The 24,810-nt window shown below is 44.1% G+C and overlaps 1 protein-coding gene, 8 non-coding genes and 1 pseudogene across 11 annotated transcripts; all 10 read left to right on the plus strand.

Moving 5' to 3' along the window:
- Nucleotides 1-1,035: 1,035 nt before the first annotated feature.
- Nucleotides 1,036-5,882, plus strand: LOC130320348 (uncharacterized). Of its 3 annotated transcripts, XM_056553021.1 has the most exons (6): nt 1,036-2,608; nt 2,858-2,992; nt 4,075-4,123; nt 4,214-4,255; nt 4,919-5,008; nt 5,671-5,882. In XM_056553021.1, the coding sequence occupies exons 1-6, from the start codon at nt 1,316-1,318 to the stop codon at nt 5,730-5,732; spliced, it is 1,671 nt and encodes a 556-aa protein (XP_056408996.1). In that variant the 5' UTR covers nt 1,036-1,315; the 3' UTR covers nt 5,733-5,882. The 3 variants fall into 3 exon arrangements, 1 of the variants encoding a protein (XP_056408996.1); XR_008866251.1 differs by lacking the exons at nt 4,075-4,123; nt 4,214-4,255 and having other exon boundaries at nt 4,919-4,977; nt 5,671-5,732; XR_008866250.1 differs by lacking the exons at nt 4,075-4,123; nt 4,214-4,255 and having other exon boundaries at nt 5,671-5,710.
- Nucleotides 5,883-6,230: 348 nt separating this feature from the next.
- Nucleotides 6,231-6,425, plus strand: LOC130320498 (U2 spliceosomal RNA). The gene has a single exon (XR_008866383.1). It is a non-coding gene; the product is annotated as a U2 spliceosomal RNA (small nuclear RNA).
- Nucleotides 6,426-8,515: 2,090 nt separating this feature from the next.
- Nucleotides 8,516-8,625, plus strand: LOC130320501 (U2 spliceosomal RNA; annotated as a pseudogene).
- Nucleotides 8,626-9,367: 742 nt separating this feature from the next.
- On the plus strand, nt 9,368-9,564 carry LOC130320497 (U2 spliceosomal RNA). Its single transcript, XR_008866382.1, has one exon. It is a non-coding gene; the product is annotated as a U2 spliceosomal RNA (small nuclear RNA).
- A 2,090-nt stretch (nt 9,565-11,654) lies between these two features.
- Nucleotides 11,655-11,845, plus strand: LOC130320463 (U2 spliceosomal RNA). The gene has a single exon (XR_008866355.1). It is a non-coding gene; the product is annotated as a U2 spliceosomal RNA (small nuclear RNA).
- Nucleotides 11,846-13,936: 2,091 nt separating this feature from the next.
- Nucleotides 13,937-14,126, plus strand: LOC130320486 (U2 spliceosomal RNA). Its single transcript, XR_008866375.1, has one exon. It is a non-coding gene; the product is annotated as a U2 spliceosomal RNA (small nuclear RNA).
- Nucleotides 14,127-16,218: 2,092 nt separating this feature from the next.
- LOC130320464 (U2 spliceosomal RNA) lies at nt 16,219-16,409 on the plus strand. The gene has a single exon (XR_008866356.1). It is a non-coding gene; the product is annotated as a U2 spliceosomal RNA (small nuclear RNA).
- Nucleotides 16,410-18,507: 2,098 nt separating this feature from the next.
- Nucleotides 18,508-18,698, plus strand: LOC130320467 (U2 spliceosomal RNA). The gene has a single exon (XR_008866358.1). It is a non-coding gene; the product is annotated as a U2 spliceosomal RNA (small nuclear RNA).
- A 2,095-nt stretch (nt 18,699-20,793) lies between these two features.
- On the plus strand, nt 20,794-20,984 carry LOC130320468 (U2 spliceosomal RNA). Its single transcript, XR_008866359.1, has one exon. It is a non-coding gene; the product is annotated as a U2 spliceosomal RNA (small nuclear RNA).
- A 2,099-nt stretch (nt 20,985-23,083) lies between these two features.
- Nucleotides 23,084-23,274, plus strand: LOC130320469 (U2 spliceosomal RNA). The gene has a single exon (XR_008866360.1). It is a non-coding gene; the product is annotated as a U2 spliceosomal RNA (small nuclear RNA).
- The last annotated feature ends 1,536 nt before the right edge of the window (nt 23,275-24,810 follow it).

Genomic DNA, 24,810 nt, shown 5'->3' on the forward strand with positions numbered 1-24,810 from the left:
ATAAGCATTGCTGCACTGATGGGGTATGCATTAGACGAAAAAAAAGAAGAAAAAGAAGAATAATACGCCCAGAAAAGAGGCGAAAAGGAGAAAAACGTAAAAAAACGTGAAAAAAAAGTAAGAGGAAGAGAAGGGAAAAAAAGGTGGAAATGGGTTTAAAAGTGATTTCGGCGGAGAAATATATATATATATATATATATATATATATATATATATATACGCGCACACACACACATATATATAAACGTATTCTCCGTTGAGATATTGCAGCCGCTGCTGTGTCCAGGCCCAGGAGCCTTAGCACTGTGCTGTGATGTCACTCAATACCACTGACATCACTAGGTGTAAACAACATCTCTCCTTTGCTGTGTATGTGACTATGGAGCTGTTTGGTGATGTCGTCTATTATGGCCTTCATAGAAGCAACAGGAGATTGTTGCATCCATCTAGAACCCTCAGAACTACAGTGCTATGATGTCACTCACTTCCACAGGCCTTGCAGAGTGTAAACAACAACAACCCAGCTTTGTTGTGTATGTAACCATAGGGATTTGTGATGTCACCTAGAACCTTCACAGCAGCGACAGCTTTATGAGGAGCATCAGCACTGCTCTGCCTGAGCAGAACCATCACCGCCATAGGTTGTCAAATAACCCGGATTTAACCCACACAGGTAAGTCCAATGGGGTGCAGGCATGTCCTCTATGCTTACAGCTTCCCGTGGGTGTTGGTTTGATACCGTTTGGGGACAGCCAAGGAGGCATCTGCAGGCAACAAAGGTAGGTGTGTGCTTGTGTGTGTGTTTCCTATGCAGATCCTAAGCCCAGTGTCACATGCAAGTAGGAGGAGTAAGAAGGGTTCCTGGCAAATCCGGGTTATGGATTGCATTTAAAAAGGCCCCGTGGGAGTGCAATGGGCCCCTGTCTTGCTGCTTAGCAATAATGGTATGGGTTTAGGTTCTGCTGTGTGTACTGGTGGTTGACTGCCCCCCAGCCCAGAGTGTGCATGGAAAATTGTCTGGCAGCCTCCCTGACAGCAAGCAGTGATAGTGCCCATGAAGGGGACCTTGTTGGGCCCGCCCCTTTCACGGTTATCGCTTCTCGGCCTTTTGGCTAAGGTATAGGGATATACCTTGGCTGATCCGGTTCCTGCTTTTGTGGGTGCTCTGAGACCCCCCTCCTCGGCCCTGGGACATCGCCCTTCGTTGGGCTTAAGTCCCTTGCTGCTATTGGGGAGGGGGCCCACCTCAGTGTAGAGTTGCGATCCCCCTTTGCCTTAGGGACCTAGTGTCTCTTTGGTGCGCTTGATTGTGAGCATGGCGTCAGCCAGTGACGGAGATCCAGGCATGGTACCATCTTATGCCAAGCTCAAGAACTCAGTACGTATATCGTACTTGGAGGACCAGAGAAAGAACCGGGACCTGAAGTACATCGTGGAGCAAGTTCTGCTGGGCGTCTTTGGATTAAGGAAGCATGAGATATTATCCATCCAAGATTATCCGAAAAGAGGAGTATACGATGTTACTTTTACGGAAGGAGGTATTTACAAGGACTTTGTTATACAGATGAAGAAGGTAAGCGGAGATGCCCGCTTGAGTGGAATAAGAATTGTTGAGCACTTTCCCGATGAACTTATGCTTTTAGTTATAAAAATGTACTCTCCATACGTTAAAGAAGATGAAATTGTTGTGTTTTTAAGGAATTTTTGTAAAAAAATTATAAATAGAGGGAAAGTGATGAATGAGTGTGGAATATGGTCCTCTAAGTGGAAGTTTCTGGTTGAGTTCAAAGAAGATCTATTACTCCCAGGACGAAAGGTTATGCCTCCAGCTCGGTTCAAGTTAGGAAATGTAAATGGTGACGTGTTTTTCCCAGGAATGCCCAATTTCTGCAGAGCTTGTAGAAGATATGGACATGATAAAAACGTATGTGAGAGTACATGTACAAATTGTGGCAGCACTGAGCACTCCTCCAGAGAATGCACAAAAGAAAAGAAATGCAGTTTATGTTACAGAGTTGACCATTTGTATGCTTCTTGTCCTCACAGAAACAAAGAGAAACAACAGAGAAGCCAGCCAGACCCCCGTCATATGAACAGAGAAGACAGCAAACCAGAAGAAAACCCAACTGATCAACATGGTGAGTCTGCTACCTCTGATGAAGATGGATATGAGAAACCCTCCAGCATGAAGGTAAGAAGAAAGGAGAAGAAAGCATGGCAGACAGGAGCTCCTCTCTCGCAGCAGAGGGGTAGTAACCTGGATGAAGCTGTCAGCAAGCCTCAGAGTGCCCCCCTGAGGAAGCCAGAAAATGTTGGGGCTAAGAGAAGAAAGACCGGAACAGGAAGAGAAGAGGCGTTTGTGGAAGAAGAGGGGGGGGTAGGGATGCCATCAGGTGTTCCAGCCCCCTCCCCAAGTGAAACAGGCAACTCGTCCATGGTTCCCGACACGGTGGAAGTCGTTGTGCCCGACCAGCTGCCCGGGGTGGCTCCGACAGGTCATCCCGGGGAGGAGATGGACACTGGGCAAGGTGACGGAGACGGGACAACCCCTGTTCCGGCGAAGAGGAATCCTCTCCTTAGTCCCCTACCGGAGGATCTTCAGGAGGAGGTAATGGAGGAGTCAGACGGTAGCAGCTCACCGGAATCTCTGGTGACAGTGAGATCAGAAGGGGAAAATGATAGTTTTGGGGGTCTGGCTGATGAGGATGAGATAGAATGTGCACAAAGATATTGAAAGTGGTCTCTCTGTAACCTTTAATGATGGCGCTCCATGGACTCTCCCTCAATGTGAGGGGCCTTAAGACACACGCAAGAAGAACTGCTATTTTTAATTTTTTATCCTTTTTGTCTGCATCAGTTTTCTTCTTACAGGAATGTGGCATCCCTCACCAAGCATCATACAAGAAATATGAAGAAGACTGGAAGCATGGCCCCTCAGTGTGGTCAGGGTCCAACGCATCTAAATCTGGAGGAGTTGCTATACTTTTTAAGGGTAATGTTAATATAATTTTTAAGCAAGAGATTTTACCAGGAAGGATTTTATTAGTTAAAGCTTTTATAAATGGTTTTACATGGCAGTTTTTAAACTTTTATGGTTCACCTGATAAAAAAGAAAGAGAAGAGATGTTAGAGATTTTACCTCTTTTTATTAATGATTCTTATCCTTTGATTTTAGCTGGGGATTTTAATTGTGTTTTAAGAGGTGAGAAAAGATATTCTCGAGCTACTAGTAGAAATTATGATAAGACATCTAACATTTTAAAAAATATTACTTTAGATTTTAGGCTTATAGATGTTTTTAAAAAATGTAATCCAAATTTACCTGATACTGAAGGCATTACATGGAGTAATGTGAATTGTAGCTCGAGGATTGATTTTATCTTCTCTTCTCAAAATGTTTTACCTGCCAAATGTGAGCTTTTAACTAATATATTTTCTGATCATAAATGTCTTCTATTTGTTTTAAATCCTGTTCCTGGTTTTAAGAGGGGTATTGGTTCATGGAAATTGAACATATCTCTTTTAGAAGATAAAATAATCTTAACAGAATACGCCAATTTTTATAATAAATGTAAAAATAATAGAGACCCAAATATAGATATAAAAGTATGGTGGGAAAATATGAAGAAAAAAACTAAAGATTTTTTTATAAAACAAGGTATCCAAAAAGCTAAAGATAAAAGACATTGTTATGATATTTTAAATACACATCTTCAAACTCTTTTTAAATTGCACAATATAGGGATAGATGTAAAAGATGATATTGTTAACATTAAAAAAGAAATAAAAACATTTTTAAATGAAAAAGGTAAAGAGATCATTTTTAAAGCTAAAATCAAACATATTGAAAATAACGAAAAATGTACAAGATATTTTTTTAAAAAATCTAATCAAAAAAGAGTCCATATCGAAAAACTAGAAGGAGAAGTGGAGATGAATAAAATTTTATTTAAAGTACAATGTTATTATAGGGAACTTTTTAATGAGAAAAAAATAGATGCTAATTTCATGAACGATGCCTTAAACAAAATAGAACGTGTTTTAGAGAATAATTCTCAATCCTTTCTTTTACAGTCTATCCCAGAGAAGGAAATATTGGATACCATAAACAGTTTTAATTTGGGTAAAGTACCAGGGTCTGATGGCCTGCCAATCGAATTTTATAAGGTTTTTTATGAGGTTTTAAAAGATGATCTTTTATCTCTTTTTACAGATGTTTTTAATACCAAGATTTTACCACAGTCATGGAAAATGGGTGAGGTTTCTCTGCTCTTTAAAAAAGGTGATAAAGAGGATATTAGGAATTGGAGACCAATAACCCTTTTAAACGCTGATTATAAAATAATGGCTAAAATATGTGCAAACAGACTAAAAAATGTTATAGATAAATTAATACATAATAATCAAGTGTGTGGTATACCGGGTAGAAACATGTGGGAAAATTTAAACCTCATAAAAGATATAATAGAAGATGCTAAAATAAGGAAAAGTAATTTAGCAATTTTAACAATAGACTTTGAAAAAGCATTTGACAGAGTCTCGCACTGTTTTTTATTTAATGTTTTAAATAAAATGGGCATACCAGAAGGTTTTTTAACGTCACTCAAAGCCTTTTATAATGACTGTTTTAGCAAAATTTTAATTAATGGTTTTAAGACTGAAATGGTTCCTTTAAAATCTGGTGTGAAGCAGGGTTGCCCCCTATCACCCCTTTTATTTATTTGTGCACTAGAGCCACTTTTATGTGTCATAAGAGGTGATAAACAGATCCGTGGGATAAGGCTCCCCGGAGGAAATGGTCTTGAAGCTAAAGTAGTCAGTTATATGGATGATGTAGCAGTGACATGTCAAGATAGCCTGGCACTTAAAAAAACTTTAACACAAATTAACTATTTCTGTTGTGCTTCTGGTTTTAAAGTGAATTTTAACAAGTGCGAGATTTTAAAAGTCGGCAAGCTGGATACAAGAGACATAAAGGTACCGGTAGTAGAAAAAGTAAAAATTTTAGGTGTGTATTTTAATGAATTAAATAATGGAAACGAAAGCTGGGAGCTAACAATGCAAAAGGTGAACCAAAAATTATGTGTATGGAGACTAAGAGACCTTACAATGGAAGGAAAAGTGCTGATTTTAAAGATGGTGATTTTACCTTTGCTTTTATATTTAAGTTTAGTGTTCCCACCTAACACACATATAATACGTAAAGTCTCAAAAGTCTGTTACACCTTTTTTTGGAATTCCAAATATGAGAAGTTAAAAAGAGAAATTGTATCTAAACCTAAAGAGAAAGGGGGGAAAAGTTTTACTGATTTTACTGCGTTCCTTTATACAAAATTCTTTTCATTGTGTCTTAAGAATGTTTTTAAAGACAACTATTGGTCGTTCTTTTTGCGCTATAATGTTGGTAATCTCATGAGACACCATGGTTGGTTTGAAACAGATCTTAAACACCCTTATGCTTTTAACCTCCCTATTACTTATTGTATTTTAGAAAAGATTGTTTCTCTTTTTAAACTGTTTGATTTTAGTAAAGATATTCTAATCGATGGGAAAAAACTTACGAGAGTCATTTTAAACAATATTAACATGTGCCAAGTTGGAAATTTTAATGATGATAAATGTAAAGAAATCTGGAGAATTGTGAACTCATTTTATCTTTTTAACTCACAGAAGGACTTATCCTGGAGCTGCATCCACAGTTGCCTTCCGTGCCGGGCTTTCCAACACCGTAGAGGATTTGCAAGCACAGCAAAGTGTCCAAGAGAGGGATGCCACGAAGAGGAGACTGTTTTACATCTTTTATGGACATGTGATTTTTCTAGAAGGATATGGACTAAAATGCTGCCACTTTTAAACAAAATTGCTGCTATAAAAGACTTGGACTATAATATGGTTTTATATGGGTGTTTGGATTGTCCCGGCGAACAAGAGAAACGGAAGGCATGGCAAATAATAAACTGTGTGAAGGCAGCTCTGTGGAAAAATAGGAATATTTTATTATTTAAAAAGGACATTTTATCTTTCGATGATGTTATTGGAATGATATTAAGTGAAATGTACATCTATCTTTTAATCGATAAACAAAGTGATGAGTTTGCATTCTTAAAATGGCATTTTACCGACTGGCATATGTGAAATTGTAAAATTGTAAGTTTTTTATGTTCCCCTGGTTTTAATGCTATGTAACTATGTAACTATGTTAAAACTTGAAACTTAAATAAAATAGGTGTGTACCTGTGAAGGTGCAGCCAAGTTAAAAAAAAAAAAAAAAATCTGTTCTTATCAGTTTAATATCTGATACGTCCCCTATCTGGGGACCATATATTAAATGGATTTTTGAGAACGGGGGCCGATTTCGAAGCTTGCTTCCGTCGCCCTATGCATTGACCCGATATGGCAGTATCTTCGGGTACAGTGCACCACCCCCTTACAGGGTTAAAAAGAAAGATTCCTACTTTCATTGCTACCTGCTTGCTGGCTAGCCAGCTAGCCAGCCCTGTGGGCCTTGCTGCTGCAGCCAAAAAACAAAAGGTAATGCTGCTGCTGCTGCTTCTGCTGCTTCTGCTTCTGCTTGTGTCTGGCCCCTGTTGGAGCGTCCAGGCACAGGACTTCTGCTGCTGCTGACTAAATGGCCTCCTTAATTGGATCATTTGAGTAGCCAGCACACCTGTGCAGGTAGGGCATGACATGATAGGCAGCTGCCTTGATAGCGGGTGGGTGCTGAATGTTCCTAATTGACAAAATAAGATTAATGCTTATGAAGAAATATAAAATCTCATCCCTTCCCCAATATCGCGCCACACCCCTACCCCTTAATTCCCTGGTTGAACTTGATGGACATATGTCTTTTTTCGACCGTACTAACTATGTAACTATGTAACATAACATGGGGGGGGGGGGGGGGGTCTCCTGGCTGTTCACACAGGTGTGTCATTGCTGTACATTGACCATGCATTGCTTCTGTGGTATTGCAAAGGCAAAGACAAATGCTTCCAGCCATCCATTGCACTAATGGATTGGTCATCAGCTGGCTGTCTATGTCCCGCATCAATATAGACCAAAGTACAGAGGGTTAGGCTATGCTATTGTGCACCTACCTGATGCATCAGAAGGTGCGAGGCCCTTGCTAAATTCTGTGCACAGACTTTGAGATCTATACTTTAGACTGTATCTAAACCTGCTCCAACATGGACTGACATTCTGGCCTACTTTCAGCCGATGCGACTTGTCTGTCGCTGAACAGTCGCTTTTTATGTATTCAGCACCTATGTATAATGTTGTAAAAATGCTCTAGAAGCTAAAGTCGCAGAAATGTCACACATATTTGGCCTGCAACTTTCTGTGCGACAAATTCAGACAGGAAAAATCAGTATAAATCCTTAGAAAATTATCCCCCAGTGTCTCCATCTGCTGGCGGTATTGAATAAGCATTGCTGCACTGATGGGGTATGCATTAGACGAAAAAAAAGAAGAAAAAGAAGAATAATACGCCCAGAAAAGAGGCGAAAAGGAGAAAAACGTAAAAAAACGTGAAAAAAAAGTAAGAGGAAGAGAAGGGAAAAAAAGGTGGAAATGGGTTTAAAAGTGATTTCGGCGGAGAAATATATATATATATATATATATATATATATATATATATATACGCGCACACACACACATATATATAAACGTATTCTCCGTTGAGATATTGCAGCCGCTGCTGTGTCCAGGCCCAGGAGCCTTAGCACTGTGCTGTGATGTCACTCAATACCACTGACATCACTAGGTGTAAACAACATCTCTCCTTTGCTGTGTATGTGACTATGGAGCTGTTTGGTGATGTCGTCTATTATGGCCTTCATAGAAGCAACAGGAGATTGTTGCATCCATCTAGAACCCTCAGAACTACAGTGCTATGATGTCACTCACTTCCACAGGCCTTGCAGAGTGTAAACAACAACAACCCAGCTTTGTTGTGTATGTAACCATAGGGATTTGTGATGTCACCTAGAACCTTCACAGCAGCGACAGCTTTATGAGGAGCATCAGCACTGCTCTGCCTGAGCAGAACCATCACCGCCATAGGTTGTCAAATAACCCGGATTTAACCCACACAGGTAAGTCCAATGGGGTGCAGGCATGTCCTCTATGCTTACAGCTTCCCGTGGGTGTTGGTTTGATACCGTTTGGGGACAGCCAAGGAGGCATCTGCAGGCAACAAAGGTAGGTGTGTGCTTGTGTGTGTGTTTCCTATGCAGATCCTAAGCCCAGTGTCACATGCAAGTAGGAGGAGTAAGAAGGGTTCCTGGCAAATCCGGGTTATGGATTGCATTTAAAAAGGCCCCGTGGGAGTGCAATGGGCCCCTGTCTTGCTGCTTAGCAATAATGGTATGGGTTTAGGTTCTGCTGTGTGTACTGGTGGTTGACTGCCCCCCAGCCCAGAGTGTGCATGGAAAATTGTCTGGCAGCCTCCCTGACAGCAAGCAGTGATAGTGCCCATGAAGGGGACCTTGTTGGGCCCGCCCCTTTCACGGTTATCGCTTCTCGGCCTTTTGGCTAAGATCAAGTGTAGTATCTGTTCTTATCAGTTTTCATGCTGGTGGGGATGGGTGCTGCATGGAAGATGCAGGTGTACCAGGGCTTTCCGGGGCTGGTTCTGAGGAATCAGCTCGACGGCTGCCCCGATGTGACCTGTTCCCTCCGGGTCTCGCCATGAGGCTGAGAGGGTCTAGAGCCGAGGTACTTTTGTGCCTCGGGGAGTGGTGACCCCGAGGTGCCGAAACTCACTGGGAGAATAGGCTCACTGAGTTGAAGCACGGGCACCATAATCTCTTCACCTTGTGGCACTCACCTCTTGATTCCCGGCCTTCTGGCTAGGATCAGAGAAATTTTTATAGATCCGGCCGGATGTCCGGGCAGTATATCTGCACACATTCACTTATTTATTTATTTTTTGTCTCACTGTGTCACTTTTTGCGTGTTGTGTGTTCACAGGATTTGTCAGGATGCGGTAGCCCTTCTGGGTGTCCCTCCTGGCGGTCTAGGGGAGGTGTGTGTGGCCATTAGGTTCCGCACCTCCCTGCAAACACCCCGGGTACTCCTGCTTCGCAGGGTACCTACCGTAATCGGCTCTGCGGGCAGATACCTTGGCTAACGCCAAGGGGGATGCCGGGAGCATTTGTGGTCTCCTAGTAGCTTCGGCGAAAAGGGACATCGAACCTGGAACCTCGCAGGTACCTTTTGGTCCGGAGGCGAAGGGTAAGGTTTGTTGGGGGGCCTCTCTCCTATCGGAGAAGGGCTTGCGATAGACCGCATCCTTTGTGCACGTTTTTTTAGTGTAACACGTTTGCACTTTTTCTTGCACTTTGGGTGAATCGAAAGCACGTTCCTCGGCTTTAAAAAAATAAAAAAAAATAAAAAAAAAAAAAAAAATCTGTTCTTATCAGTTTAATATCTGATACGTCCCCTATCTGGGGACCATATATTAAATGGATTTTTGAGAACGGGGGCCGATTTCGAAGCTTGCTTCCGTCGCCCTATGCATTGACCCGATATGGCAGTATCTTCGGGTACAGTGCACCACCCCCTTACAGGGTTAAAAAGAAAGATTCCTACTTTCATTGCTACCTGCTTGCTGGCTAGCCAGCTAGCCAGCCCTGTGGGCCTTGCTGCTGCAGCCAAAAAACAAAAGGTGGTGCTGCTGCTGCTGCTTCTGCTGCTTCTGCTTCTGCTTGTGTCTGGCCCCTGTTGGAGCGTCCAGGCACAGGACTTCTGCTGCTGCTGACTAAATGGCCTCCTTAATTGGATCATTTGAGTAGCCAGCACACCTGTGCAGGTAGGGCATGACATGATAGGCAGCTGCCTTGATAGCGGGTGGGTGCTGAATGTTCCTAATTGACAAAATAAGATTAATGCTTATGAAGAAATATAAAATCTCATCCCTTCCCCAATATCGCGCCACACCCCTACCCCTTAATTCCCTGGTTGAACTTGATGGACATATGTCTTTTTTCGACCGTACTAACTATGTAACTATGTAACATAACATGGGGGGGGGGGGGGGGTCTCCTGGCTGTTCACACAGGTGTGTCATTGCTGTACATTGACCATGCATTGCTTCTGTGGTATTGCAAAGGCAAAGACAAATGCTTCCAGCCATCCATTGCACTAATGGATTGGTCATCAGCTGGCTGTCTATGTCCCGCATCAATATAGACCAAAGTACAGAGGGTTAGGCTATGCTATTGTGCACCTACCTGATGCATCAGAAGGTGCGAGGCCCTTGCTAAATTCTGTGCACAGACTTTGAGATCTATACTTTAGACTGTATCTAAACCTGCTCCAACATGGACTGACATTCTGGCCTACTTTCAGCCGATGCGACTTGTCTGTCGCTGAACAGTCGCTTTTTATGTATTCAGCACCTATGTATAATGTTGTAAAAATGCTCTAGAAGCTAAAGTCGCAGAAATGTCACACATATTTGGCCTGCAACTTTCTGTGCGACAAATTCAGACAGGAAAAATCAGTATAAATCCTTAGAAAATTATCCCCCAGTGTCTCCATCTGCTGGCGGTATTGAATAAGCATTGCTGCACTGATGGGGTATGCATTAGACGAAAAAAAAGAAGAAAAAGAAGAATAATACGCCCAGAAAAGAGGCGAAAAGGAGAAAAACGTAAAAAAACGTGAAAAAAAAGTAAGAGGAAGAGAAGGGAAAAAAAGGTGGAAATGGGTTTAAAAGTGATTTCGGCGGAGAAATATATATATATATATATATATATATATATATATATATATACGCGCACACACACACATATATATAAACGTATTCTCCGTTGAGATATTGCAGCCGCTGCTGTGTCCAGGCCCAGGAGCCTTAGCACTGTGCTGTGATGTCACTCAATACCACTGACATCACTAGGTGTAAACAACATCTCTCCTTTGCTGTGTATGTGACTATGGAGCTGTTTGGTGATGTCGTCTATTATGGCCTTCATAGAAGCAACAGGAGATTGTTGCATCCATCTAGAACCCTCAGAACTACAGTGCTATGATGTCACTCACTTCCACAGGCCTTGCAGAGTGTAAACAACAACAACCCAGCTTTGTTGTGTATGTAACCATAGGGATTTGTGATGTCACCTAGAACCTTCACAGCAGCGACAGCTTTATGAGGAGCATCAGCACTGCTCTGCCTGAGCAGAACCATCACCGCCATAGGTTGTCAAATAACCCGGATTTAACCCACACAGGTAAGTCCAATGGGGTGCAGGCATGTCCTCTATGCTTACAGCTTCCCGTGGGTGTTGGTTTGATACCGTTTGGGGACAGCCAAGGAGGCATCTGCAGGCAACAAAGGTAGGTGTGTGCTTGTGTGTGTGTGTTCCTATGCAGATCCTAAGCCCAGTGTCACATGCAAGTAGGAGGAGTAAGAAGGGTTCCTGGCAAATCCGGGTTATGGATTGCATTTAAAAAGGCCCCGTGGGAGTGCAATGGGCCCCTGTCTTGCTGCTTAGCAATAATGGTATGGGTTTAGGTTCTGCTGTGTGTACTGGTGGTTGACTGCCCCCCAGCCCAGAGTGTGCATGGAAAATTGTCTGGCAGCCTCCCTGACAGCAAGCAGTGATAGTGCCCATGAAGGGGACCTTGTTGGGCCCGCCCCTTTCACGGTTATCGCTTCTCGGCCTTTTGGCTAAGATCAAGTGTAGTATCTGTTCTTATCAGTTTAATATCTGATACGTCCCCTATCTGGGGACCATATATTAAATGGATTTTTGAGAACGGGGGCCGATTTCGAAGCTTGCTTCCGTCGCCCTATGCATTGACCCGATATGGCAGTATCTTCGGGTACAGTGCACCACCCCCTTACAGGGTTAAAAAGAAAGATTCCTACTTTCATTGCTACCTGCTTGCTGGCTAGCCAGCTAGCCAGCCCTGTGGGCCTTGCTGCTGCAGCCAAAAAACAAAAGGTGGTGCTGCTGCTGCTGCTTCTGCTGCTTCTGCTTCTGCTTGTGTCTGGCCCCTGTTGGAGCGTCCAGGCACAGGACTTCTGCTGCTGCTGACTAAATGGCCTCCTTAATTGGATCATTTGAGTAGCCAGCACACCTGTGCAGGTAGGGCATGACATGATAGGCAGCTGCCTTGATAGCGGGTGGGTGCTGAATGTTCCTAATTGACAAAATAAGATTAATGCTTATGAAGAAATATAAAATCTCATCCCTTCCCCAATATCGCGCCACACCCCTACCCCTTAATTCCCTGGTTGAACTTGATGGACATATGTCTTTTTTCGACCGTACTAACTATGTAACTATGTAACATAACATGGGGGGGGGGGGGGGGTCTCCTGGCTGTTCACACAGGTGTGTCATTGCTGTACATTGACCATGCATTGCTTCTGTGGTATTGCAAAGGCAAAGACAAATGCTTCCAGCCATCCATTGCACTAATGGATTGGTCATCAGCTGGCTGTCTATGTCCCGCATCAATATAGACCAAAGTACAGAGGGTTAGGCTATGCTATTGTGCACCTACCTGATGCATCAGAAGGTGCGAGGCCCTTGCTAAATTCTGTGCACAGACTTTGAGATCTATACTTTAGACTGTATCTAAACCTGCTCCAACATGGACTGACATTCTGGCCTACTTTCAGCCGATGCGACTTGTCTGTCGCTGAACAGTCGCTTTTTATGTATTCAGCACCTATGTATAATGTTGTAAAAATGCTCTAGAAGCTAAAGTCGCAGAAATGTCACACATATTTGGCCTGCAACTTTCTGTGCGACAAATTCAGACAGGAAAAATCAGTATAAATCCTTAGAAAATTATCCCCCAGTGTCTCCATCTGCTGGCGGTATTGAATAAGCATTGCTGCACTGATGGGGTATGCATTAGACGAAAAAAAAGAAGAAAAAGAAGAATAATACGCCCAGAAAAGAGGCGAAAAGGAGAAAAACGTAAAAAAACGTGAAAAAAAAGTAAGAGGAAGAGAAGGGAAAAAAAGGTGGAAATGGGTTTAAAAGTGATTTCGGCGGAGATATATATATATATATATATATATATATATATATATATATATATATACGCGCACACACACACATATATATAAACGTATTCTCCGTTGAGATATTGCAGCCGCTGCTGTGTCCAGGCCCAGGAGCCTTAGCACTGTGCTGTGATGTCACTCAATACCACTGACATCACTAGGTGTAAACAACATCTCTCCTTTGCTGTGTATGTGACTATGGAGCTGTTTGGTGATGTCGTCTATTATGGCCTTCATAGAAGCAACAGGAGATTGTTGCATCCATCTAGAACCCTCAGAACTACAGTGCTATGATGTCACTCACTTCCACAGGCCTTGCAGAGTGTAAACAACAACAACCCAGCTTTGTTGTGTATGTAACCATAGGGATTTGTGATGTCACCTAGAACCTTCACAGCAGCGACAGCTTTATGAGGAGCATCAGCACTGCTCTGCCTGAGCAGAACCATCACCGCCATAGGTTGTCAAATAACCCGGATTTAACCCACACAGGTAAGTCCAATGGGGTGCAGGCATGTCCTCTATGCTTACAGCTTCCCGTGGGTGTTGGTTTGATACCGTTTGGGGACAGCCAAGGAGGCATCTGCAGGCAACAAAGGTAGGTGTGTGCTTGTGTGTGTGTTTCCTATGCAGATCCTAAGCCCAGTGTCACATGCAAGTAGGAGGAGTAAGAAGGGTTCCTGGCAAATCCGGGTTATGGATTGCATTTAAAAAGGCCCCGTGGGAGTGCAATGGGCCCCTGTCTTGCTGCTTAGCAATAATGGTATGGGTTTAGGTTCTGCTGTGTGTACTGGTGGTTGACTGCCCCCCAGCCCAGAGTGTGCATGGAAAATTGTCTGGCAGCCTCCCTGAGCAAGCAGTGATAGTGCCCATGAAGGGGACCTTGTTGGGCCCGCCCCTTTCACGGTTATCGCTTCTCGGCCTTTTGGCTAAGATCAAGTGTAGTATCTGTTCTTATCAGTTTAATATCTGATACGTCCCCTATCTGGGGACCATATATTAAATGGATTTTTGAGAACGGGGGCCGATTTCGAAGCTTGCTTCCGTCGCCCTATGCATTGACCCGATATGGCAGTATCTTCGGTACAGTGCACCACCCCCTTACAGGGTTAAAAAGAAAGATTCCTACTTTCATTGCTACCTGCTTGCTGGCTAGCCAGCTAGCCAGCCCTGTGGGCCTTGCTGCTGCAGCCAAAAAACAAAAGGTGGTGCTGCTGCTGCTGCTTCTGCTGCTTCTGCTTCTGCTTGTGTCTGGCCCCTGTTGGAGCGTCCAGGCACAGGACTTCTGCTGCTGCTGACTAAATGGCCTCCTTAATTGGATCATTTGAGTAGCCAGCACACCTGTGCAGGTAGGGCATGACATGATAGGCAGCTGCCTTGATAGCGGGTGGGTGCTGAATGTTCCTAATTGACAAAATAAGATTAATGCTTATGAAGAAATATAAAATCTCATCCCTTCCCCAATATCGCGCCACACCCCTACCCCTTAATTCCCTGGTTGAACTTGATGGACATATGTCTTTTTTCGACCGTACTAACTATGTAACTATGTAACATAACATGGGGGGGGGGGGGGGGTCTCCTGGCTGTTCACACAGGTGTGTCATTGCTGTACATTGACCATGCATTGCTTCTGTGGTATTGCAAAGGCAAAGACAAATGCTTCCAGCCTTCCATTGCACTAATGGATTGGTCATCAGCTGGCTGTCTATGTCCCGCATCAATATAGACCAAAGTACAGAGGGTTAGGCTATGCTATTGTGCACCTACCTGATGCATCAGAAGGTGCGAGGCCCTTGCTAAATTCTGTGCACAGACTTTGAGATCTATACTTTAGACTGTATCTAAACCTGCTCCAACATGGACTGACATTCTGGCCTACTTTCAGCCGATGCGACTTGTCTGTCGCTGAACAGTCGCTTTTTATGTATTCAGCACCTATGTATAATGTTGTAAAAATGCTCTAGAAGCTAAAGTCGCAGAAATGTCACACATATTTGGCCTGCAACTTTCTGTGCGACAAATTCAGACAGGAAAAATCAGTATAAATCCTTAGAAAATTATCCCCCAGTGTCTCCATCTGCTGGCGGTATTGAATAAGCATTGCTGCACTGATGGGGTATGCATTAGACGAAAAAAAAGAAGAAAAAGAAGAATAATACGCCCAGAAAAGAGGCGAAAAGGAGAAAAACGTAAAAAAACGTGAAAAAAAAGTAAGAGGAAGAGAAGGGAAAAAAAGGTGGAAATGGGTTTAAAAGTGATTTCGGCGGAGAATATATATATATATATATATATATATATATATATATATATATATACGCGCACACACACACATATATATAAACGTATTCTCCGTTGAGATATTGCAGCCGCTGCTGTGTCCAGGCCCAGGAGCCTTAGCACTGTGCTGTGATGTCACTCAATACCACTGACATCACTAGGTGTAAACAACATCTCTCCTTTGCTGTGTATGTGACTATGGAGCTGTTTGGTGATGTCGTCTATTATGGCCTTCATAGAAGCAACAGGAGATTGTTGCATCCATCTAGAACCCTCAGAACTACAGTGCTATGATGTCACTCACTTCCACAGGCCTTGCAGAGTGTAAACAACAACAACCCAGCTTTGTTGTGTATGTAACCATAGGGATTTGTGATGTCACCTAGAACCTTCACAGCAGCGACAGCTTTATGAGGAGCATCAGCACTGCTCTGCCTGAGCAGAACCATCACCGCCATAGGTTGTCAAATAACCCGGATTTAACCCACACAGGTAAGTCCAATGGGGTGCAAGCATGTCCTCTATGCTTACAGCTTCCCGTGGGTGTTGGTTTGATACCGTTTGGGGACAGCCAAGGAGGCATCTGCAGGCAACAAAGGTAGGTGTGTGCTTGTGTGTGTGTTTCCTATGCAGATCCTAAGCCCAGTGTCACATGCAAGTAGGAGGAGTAAGAAGGGTTCCTGGCAAATCCGGGTTATGGATTGCATTTAAAAAGGCCCCGTGGGAGTGCAATGGGCCCCTGTCTTGCTGCTTAGCAATAATGGTATGGGTTTAGGTTCTGCTGTGTGTACTGGTGGTTGACTGCCCCCCAGCCCAGAGTGTGCATGGAAAATTGTCTGGCAGCCTCCCTGACAGCAAGCAGTGATAGTGCCCATGAAGGGGACCTTGTTGGGCCCGCCCCTTTCACGGTTATCGCTTCTCGGCCTTTTGGCTAAGATCAAGTGTAGTATCTGTTCTTATCAGTTTAATATCTGATACGTCCCCTATCTGGGGACCATATATTAAATGGATTTTTGAGAACGGGGGCCGATTTCGAAGCTTGCTTCCGTCGCCCTATGCATTGACCCGATATGGCAGTATCTTCGGGTACAGTGCACCACCCCCTTACAGGGTTAAAAAGAAAGATTCCTACTTTCATTGCTACCTGCTTGCTGGCTAGCCAGCTAGCCAGCCCTGTGGGCCTTGCTGCTGCAGCCAAAAAACAAAAGGTGGTGGTGCTGCTGCTGCTGCTTCTGCTGCTTCTGCTTCTGCTTGTGTCTGGCCCCTGTTGGAGCGTCCAGGCACAGGACTTCTGCTGCTGCTGACTAAATGGCCTCCTTAATTGGATCATTTGAGTAGCCAGCACACCTGTGCAGGTAGGGCATGACATGATAGGCAGCTGCCTTGATAGCGGGTGGGTGCTGAATGTTCCTAATTGACAAAATAAGATTAATGCTTATGAAGAAATATAAAATCTCATCCCTTCCCCAATATCGCGCCACACCCCTACCCCTTAATTCCCTGGTTGAACTTGATGGACATATGTCTTTTTTCGACCGTACTAACTATGTAACTATGTAACATAACATGGGGGGGGGGGGGGGGTCTCCTGGCTGTTCACACAGGTGTGTCATTGCTGTACATTGACCATGCATTGCTTCTGTGGTATTGCAAAGGCAAAGACAAATGCTTCCAGCCATCCATTGCACTAATGGATTGGTCATCAGCTGGCTGTCTATGTCCCGCATCAATATAGACCAAAGTACAGAGGGTTAGGCTATGCTATTGTGCACCTACCTGATGCATCAGAAGGTGCGAGGCCCTTGCTAAATTCTGTGCACAGACTTTGAGATCTATACTTTAGACTGTATCTAAACCTGCTCCAACATGGACTGACATTCTGGCCTACTTTCAGCCGATGCGACTTGTCTGTCGCTGAACAGTCGCTTTTTATGTATTCAGCACCTATGTATAATGTTGTAAAAATGCTCTAGAAGCTAAAGTCGCAGAAATGTCACACATATTTGGCCTGCAACTTTCTGTGCGACAAATTCAGACAGGAAAAATCAGTATAAATCCTTAGAAAATTATCCCCCAGTGTCTCCATCTGCTGGCGGTATTGAATAAGCATTGCTGCACTGATGGGGTATGCATTAGACGAAAAAAAAGAAGAAAAAGAAGAATAATACGCCCAGAAAAGAGGCGAAAAGGAGAAAAACGTAAAAAAACGTGAAAAAAAAGTAAGAGGAAGAGAAGGGAAAAAAAGGTGGAAATGGGTTTAAAAGTGATTTCGGCGGAGAAATATATATATATATATATATATATATATATATATATATATATATATACGCGCACACACACACATATATATAAACGTATTCTCCGTTGAGATATTGCAGCCGCTGCTGTGTCCAGGCCCAGGAGCCTTAGCACTGTGCTGTGATGTCACTCAATACCACTGACATCACTAGGTGTAAACAACATCTCTCCTTTGCTGTGTATGTGACTATGGAGCTGTTTGGTGATGTCGTCTATTATGGCCTTCATAGAAGCAACAGGAGATTGTTGCATCCATCTAGAACCCTCAGAACTACAGTGCTATGATGTCACTCACTTCCACAGGCCTTGCAGAGTGTAAACAACAACAACCCAGCTTTGTTGTGTATGTAACCATAGGGATTTGTGATGTCACCTAGAACCTTCACAGCAGCGACAGCTTTATGAGGAGCATCAGCACTGCTCTGCCTGAGCAGAACCATCACCGCCATAGGTTGTCAAATAACCCGGATTTAACCCACACAGGTAAGTCCAATGGGGTGCAGGCATGTCCTCTATGCTTACAGCTTCCCGTGGGTGTTGGTTTGATACCGTTTGGGGACAGCCAAGGAGGCATCTGCAGGCAACAAAGGTAGGTGTGTGCTTGTGTGTGTGTTTCCTATGCAGATCCTAAGCCCAGTGTCACATGCAAGTAGGAGGAGTAAGAAGGGTTCCTGGCAAATCCGGGTTATGGATTGCATTTAAAAAGGCCCCGTGGGAGTGCAATGGGCCCCTGTCTTGCTGCTTAGCAATAATGGTATGGGTTTAGGTTCTGCTGTGTGTACTGGTGGTTGACTGCCCCCCAGCCCAGAGTGTGCATGGAAAATTGTCTGGCAGCCTCCCTGACAGCAAGCAGTGATAGTGCCCATGAAGGGGACCTTGTTGGGCCCGCCCCTTTCACGGTTATCGCTTCTCGGCCTTTTGGCTAAGATCAAGTGTAGTATCTGTTCTTATCAGTTTAATATCTGATACGTCCCCTATCTGGGGACCATATATTAAATGGATTTTTGAGAACGGGGGCCGATTTCGAAGCTTGCTTCCGTCGCCCTATGCATTGACCCGATATGGCAGTATCTTCGGGTACAGTGCACCACCCCCTTACAGGGTTAAAAAGAAAGATTCCTACTTTCATTGCTACCTGCTTGCTGGCTAGCCAGCTAGCCAGCCCTGTGGGCCTTGCTGCTGCAGCCAAAAAACAAAAGGTGGTGCTGCTGCTGCTGCTTCTGCTGCTTCTGCTTCTGCTTGTGTCTGGCCCCTGTTGGAGCGTCCAGGCACAGGACTTCTGCTGCTGCTGACTAAATGGCCTCCTTAATTGGATCATTTGAGTAGCCAGCACACCTGTGCAGGTAGGGCATGACATGATAGGCAGCTGCCTTGATAGCGGGTGGGTGCTGAATGTTCCTAATTGACAAAATAAGATTAATGCTTATGAAGAAATATAAAATCTCATCCCTTCCCCAATATCGCGCCACACCCCTACCCCTTAATTCCCTGGTTGAACTTGATGGACATATGTCTTTTTTCGACCGTACTAACTATGTAACTATGTAACATAACATGGGGGGGGGGGGGGGGTCTCCTGGCTGTTCACACAGGTGTGTCATTGCTGTACATTGACCATGCATTGCTTCTGTGGTATTGCAAAGGCAAAGACAAATGCTTCCAGCCATCCATTGCACTAATGGATTGGTCATCAGCTGGCTGTCTATGTCCCGCATCAATATAGACCAAAGTACAGAGGGTTAGGCTATGCTATTGTGCACCTACCTGATGCATCAGAAGGTGCGAGGCCCTTGCTAAATTCTGTGCACAGACTTTGAGATCTATACTTTAGACTGTATCTAAACCTGCTCCAACATGGACTGACATTCTGGCCTACTTTCAGCCGATGCGACTTGTCTGTCGCTGAACAGTCGCTTTTTATGTATTCAGCACCTATGTATAATGTTGTAAAAATGCTCTAGAAGCTAAAGTCGCAGAAATGTCACACATATTTGGCCTGCAACTTTCTGTGCGACAAATTCAGACAGGAAAAATCAGTATAAATCCTTAGAAAATTATCCCCCAGTGTCTCCATCTGCTGGCGGTATTGAATAAGCATTGCTGCACTGATGGGGTATGCATTAGACGAAAAAAAAGAAGAAAAAGAAGAATAATACGCCCAGAAAAGAGGCGAAAAGGAGAAAAACGTAAAAAAACGTGAAAAAAAAGTAAGAGGAAGAGAAGGGAAAAAAAGGTGGAAATGGGTTTAAAAGTGATTTCGGCGGAGAAATATATATATATATATATATATATATATATATATATATATATATATACGCGCACACACACACATATATATAAACGTATTCTCCGTTGAGATATTGCAGCCGCTGCTGTGTCCAGGCCCAGGAGCCTTAGCACTGTGCTGTGATGTCACTCAATACCACTGACATCACTAGGTGTAAACAACATCTCTCCTTTGCTGTGTATGTGACTATGGAGCTGTTTGGTGATGTCGTCTATTATGGCCTTCATAGAAGCAACAGGAGATTGTTGCATCCATCTAGAACCCTCAGAACTACAGTGCTATGATGTCACTCACTTCCACAGGCCTTGCAGAGTGTAAACAACAACAACCCAGCTTTGTTGTGTATGTAACCATAGGGATTTGTGATGTCACCTAGAACCTTCACAGCAGCGACAGCTTTATGAGGAGCATCAGCACTGCTCTGCCTGAGCAGAACCATCACCGCCATAGGTTGTCAAATAACCCGGATTTAACCCACACAGGTAAGTCCAATGGGGTGCAGGCATGTCCTCTATGCTTACAGCTTCCCGTGGGTGTTGGTTTGATACCGTTTGGGGACAGCCAAGGAGGCATCTGCAGGCAACAAAGGTAGGTGTGTGCTTGTGTGTGTGTTTCCTATGCAGATCCTAAGCCCAGTGTCACATGCAAGTAGGAGGAGTAAGAAGGGTTCCTGGCAAATCCGGGTTATGGATTGCATTTAAAAAGGCCCCGTGGGAGTGCAATGGGCCCCTGTCTTGCTGCTTAGCAATAATGGTATGGGTTTAGGTTCTGCTGTGTGTACTGGTGGTTGACTGCCCCCCAGCCCAGAGTGTGCATGGAAAATTGTCTGGCAGCCTCCCTGACAGCAAGCAGTGATAGTGCCCATGAAGGGGACCTTGTTGGGCCCGCCCCTTTCACGGTTATCGCTTCTCGGCCTTTTGGCTAAGATCAAGTGTAGTATCTGTTCTTATCAGTTTAATATCTGATACGTCCCCTATCTGGGGACCATATATTAAATGGATTTTTGAGAACGGGGGCCGATTTCGAAGCTTGCTTCCGTCGCCCTATGCATTGACCCGATATGGCAGTATCTTCGGGTACAGTGCACCACCCCCTTACAGGGTTAAAAAGAAAGATTCCTACTTTCATTGCTACCTGCTTGCTGGCTAGCCAGCTAGCCAGCCCTGTGGGCCTTGCTGCTGCAGCCAAAAAACAAAAGGTGGTGCTGCTGCTGCTGCTTCTGCTGCTTCTGCTTCTGCTTGTGTCTGGCCCCTGTTGGAGCGTCCAGGCACAGGACTTCTGCTGCTGCTGACTAAATGGCCTCCTTAATTGGATCATTTGAGTAGCCAGCACACCTGTGCAGGTAGGGCATGACATGATAGGCAGCTGCCTTGATAGCGGGTGGGTGCTGAATGTTCCTAATTGACAAAATAAGATTAATGCTTATGAAGAAATATAAAATCTCATCCCTTCCCCAATATCGCGCCACACCCCTACCCCTTAATTCCCTGGTTGAACTTGATGGACATATGTCTTTTTTCGACCGTACTAACTATGTAACTATGTAACATAACATGGGGGGGGGGGGGGGGTCTCCTGGCTGTTCACACAGGTGTGTCATTGCTGTACATTGACCATGCATTGCTTCTGTGGTATTGCAAAGGCAAAGACAAATGCTTCCAGCCATCCATTGCACTAATGGATTGGTCATCAGCTGGCTGTCTATGTCCCGCATCAATATAGACCAAAGTACAGAGGGTTAGGCTATGCTATTGTGCACCTACCTGATGCATCAGAAGGTGCGAGGCCCTTGCTAAATTCTGTGCACAGACTTTGAGATCTATACTTTAGACTGTATCTAAACCTGCTCCAACATGGACTGACATTCTGGCCTACTTTCAGCCGATGCGACTTGTCTGTCGCTGAACAGTCGCTTTTTATGTATTCAGCACCTATGTATAATGTTGTAAAAATGCTCTAGAAGCTAAAGTCGCAGAAATGTCACACATATTTGGCCTGCAACTTTCTGTGCGACAAATTCAGACAGGAAAAATCAGTATAAATCCTTAGAAAATTATCCCCCAGTGTCTCCATCTGCTGGCGGTATTGAATAAGCATTGCTGCACTGATGGGGTATGCATTAGACGAAAAAAAAGAAGAAAAAGAAGAATAATACGCCCAGAAAAGAGGCGAAAAGGAGAAAAACGTAAAAAAACGTGAAAAAAAAGTAAGAGGAAGAGAAGGGAAAAAAAGGTGGAAATGGGTTTAAAAGTGATTTCGGCGGAGAAATATATATATATATATATATATATATATATATATATATATATATATATATACGCGCACACACACACATATATATAAACGTATTCTCCGTTGAGATATTGCAGCCGCTGCTGTGTCCAGGCCCAGGAGCCTTAGCACTGTGCTGTGATGTCACTCAATACCACTGACATCACTAGGTGTAAACAACATCTCTCCTTTGCTGTGTATGTGACTATGGAGCTGTTTGGTGATGTCGTCTATTATGGCCTTCATAGAAGCAACAGGAGATTGTTGCATCCATCTAGAACCCTCAGAACTACAGTGCTATGATGTCACTCACTTCCACAGGCCTTGCAGAGTGTAAACAACAACAACCCAGCTTTGTTGTGTATGTAACCATAGGGATTTGTGATGTCACCTAGAACCTTCACAGCAGCGACAGCTTTATGAGGAGCATCAGCACTGCTCTGCCTGAGCAGAACCATCACCGCCATAGGTTGTCAAATAACCCGGATTTAACCCACACAGGTAAGTCCAATGGGGTGCAGGCATGTCCTCTATGCTTACAGCTTCCCGTGGGTGTTGGTTTGATACCGTTTGGGGACAGCCAAGGAGGCATCTGCAGGCAACAAAGGTAGGTGTGTGCTTGTGTGTGTGTTTCCTATGCAGATCCTAAGCCCAGTGTCACATGCAAGTAGGAGGAGTAAGAAGGGTTCCTGGCAAATCCGGGTTATGGATTGCATTTAAAAAGGCCCCGTGGGAGTGCAATGGGCCCCTGTCTTGCTGCTTAGCAATAATGGTATGGGTTTAGGTTCTGCTGTGTGTACTGGTGGTTGACTGCCCCCCAGCCCAGAGTGTGCATGGAAAATTGTCTGGCAGCCTCCCTGACAGCAAGCAGTGATAGTGCCCATGAAGGGGACCTTGTTGGGCCCGCCCCTTTCACGGTTATCGCTTCTCGGCCTTTTGGCTAAGATCAAGTGTAGTATCTGTTCTTATCAGTTTAATATCTGATACGTCCCCTATCTGGGGACCATATATTAAATGGATTTTTGAGAACGGGGGCCGATTTCGAAGCTTGCTTCCGTCGCCCTATGCATTGACCCGATATGGCAGTATCTTCGGGTACAGTGCACCACCCCCTTACAGGGTTAAAAAGAAAGATTCCTACTTTCATTGCTACCTGCTTGCTGGCTAGCCAGCTAGCCAGCCCTGTGGGCCTTGCTGCTGCAGCCAAAAAACAAAAGGTGGTGCTGCTGCTGCTGCTTCTGCTGCTTCTGCTTCTGCTTGTGTCTGGCCCCTGTTGGAGCGTCCAGGCACAGGACTTCTGCTGCTGCTGACTAAATGGCCTCCTTAATTGGATCATTTGAGTAGCCAGCACACCTGTGCAGGTAGGGCATGACATGATAGGCAGCTGCCTTGATAGCGGGTGGGTGCTGAATGTTCCTAATTGACAAAATAAGATTAATGCTTATGAAGAAATATAAAATCTCATCCCTTCCCCAATATCGCGCCACACCCCTACCCCTTAATTCCCTGGTTGAACTTGATGGACATATGTCTTTTTTCGACCGTACTAACTATGTAACTATGTAACATAACATGGGGGGGGGGGGGGGGTCTCCTGGCTGTTCACACAGGTGTGTCATTGCTGTACATTGACCATGCATTGCTTCTGTGGTATTGCAAAGGCAAAGACAAATGCTTCCAGCCATCCATTGCACTAATGGATTGGTCATCAGCTGGCTGTCTATGTCCCGCATCAATATAGACCAAAGTACAGAGGGTTAGGCTATGCTATTGTGCACCTACCTGATGCATCAGAAGGTGCGAGGCCCTTGCTAAATTCTGTGCACAGACTTTGAGATCTATACTTTAGACTGTATCTAAACCTGCTCCAACATGGACTGACATTCTGGCCTACTTTCAGCCGATGCGACTTGTCTGTCGCTGAACAGTCGCTTTTTATGTATTCAGCACCTATGTATAATGTTGTAAAAATGCTCTAGAAGCTAAAGTCGCAGAAATGTCACACATATTTGGCCTGCAACTTTCTGTGCGACAAATTCAGACAGGAAAAATCAGTATAAATCCTTAGAAAATTATCCCCCAGTGTCTCCATCTGCTGGCGGTATTGAATAAGCATTGCTGCACTGATGGGGTATGCATTAGACGAAAAAAAAGAAGAAAAAGAAGAATAATACGCCCAGAAAAGAGGCGAAAAGGAGAAAAACGTAAAAAAACGTGAAAAAAAAGTAAGAGGAAGAGAAGGGAAAAAAAGGTGGAAATGGGTTTAAAAGTGATTTCGGCGGAGAAATATATATATATATATATATATATATATATATATATATATATATATATATATACGCGCACACACACACATATATATAAACGTATTCTCCGTTGAGATATTGCAGCCGCTGCTGTGTCCAGGCCCAGGAGCCTTAGCACTGTGCTGTGATGTCACTCAATACCACTGACATCACTAGGTGTAAACAACATCTCTCCTTTGCTGTGTATGTGACTATGGAGCTGTTTGGTGATGTCGTCTATTATGGCCTTCATAGAAGCAACAGGAGATTGTTGCATCCATCTAGAACCCTCAGAACTACAGTGCTATGATGTCACTCACTTCCACAGGCCTTGCAGAGTGTAAACAACAACAACCCAGCTT

This window comes from Hyla sarda, unplaced genomic scaffold (genome assembly GCF_029499605.1).
Source record: "Hyla sarda isolate aHylSar1 unplaced genomic scaffold, aHylSar1.hap1 scaffold_220, whole genome shotgun sequence".
NCBI lineage: Eukaryota > Metazoa > Chordata > Amphibia > Anura > Hylidae > Hyla > Hyla sarda.

Bases quoted from the DNA above. Each gene is read 5' to 3' on its own strand.
- LOC130320348 (XM_056553021.1), top strand. From the start codon at position 1,316: ATGGCGTCAGCCAGTGACGGAGATCCAGGCATGGTACCATCTTATGCC. The intron at 2,609-2,857 runs GTAATGGAGGAG...TGTCTGCATCAG, and splicing joins CGGAGGATCTTCAGGAGGAG to TTTTCTTCTTACAGGAATGT. The intron at 2,993-4,074 runs GTAATGTTAATA...TTTCTTTTACAG, and splicing joins AGTTGCTATACTTTTTAAGG to TCTATCCCAGAGAAGGAAAT.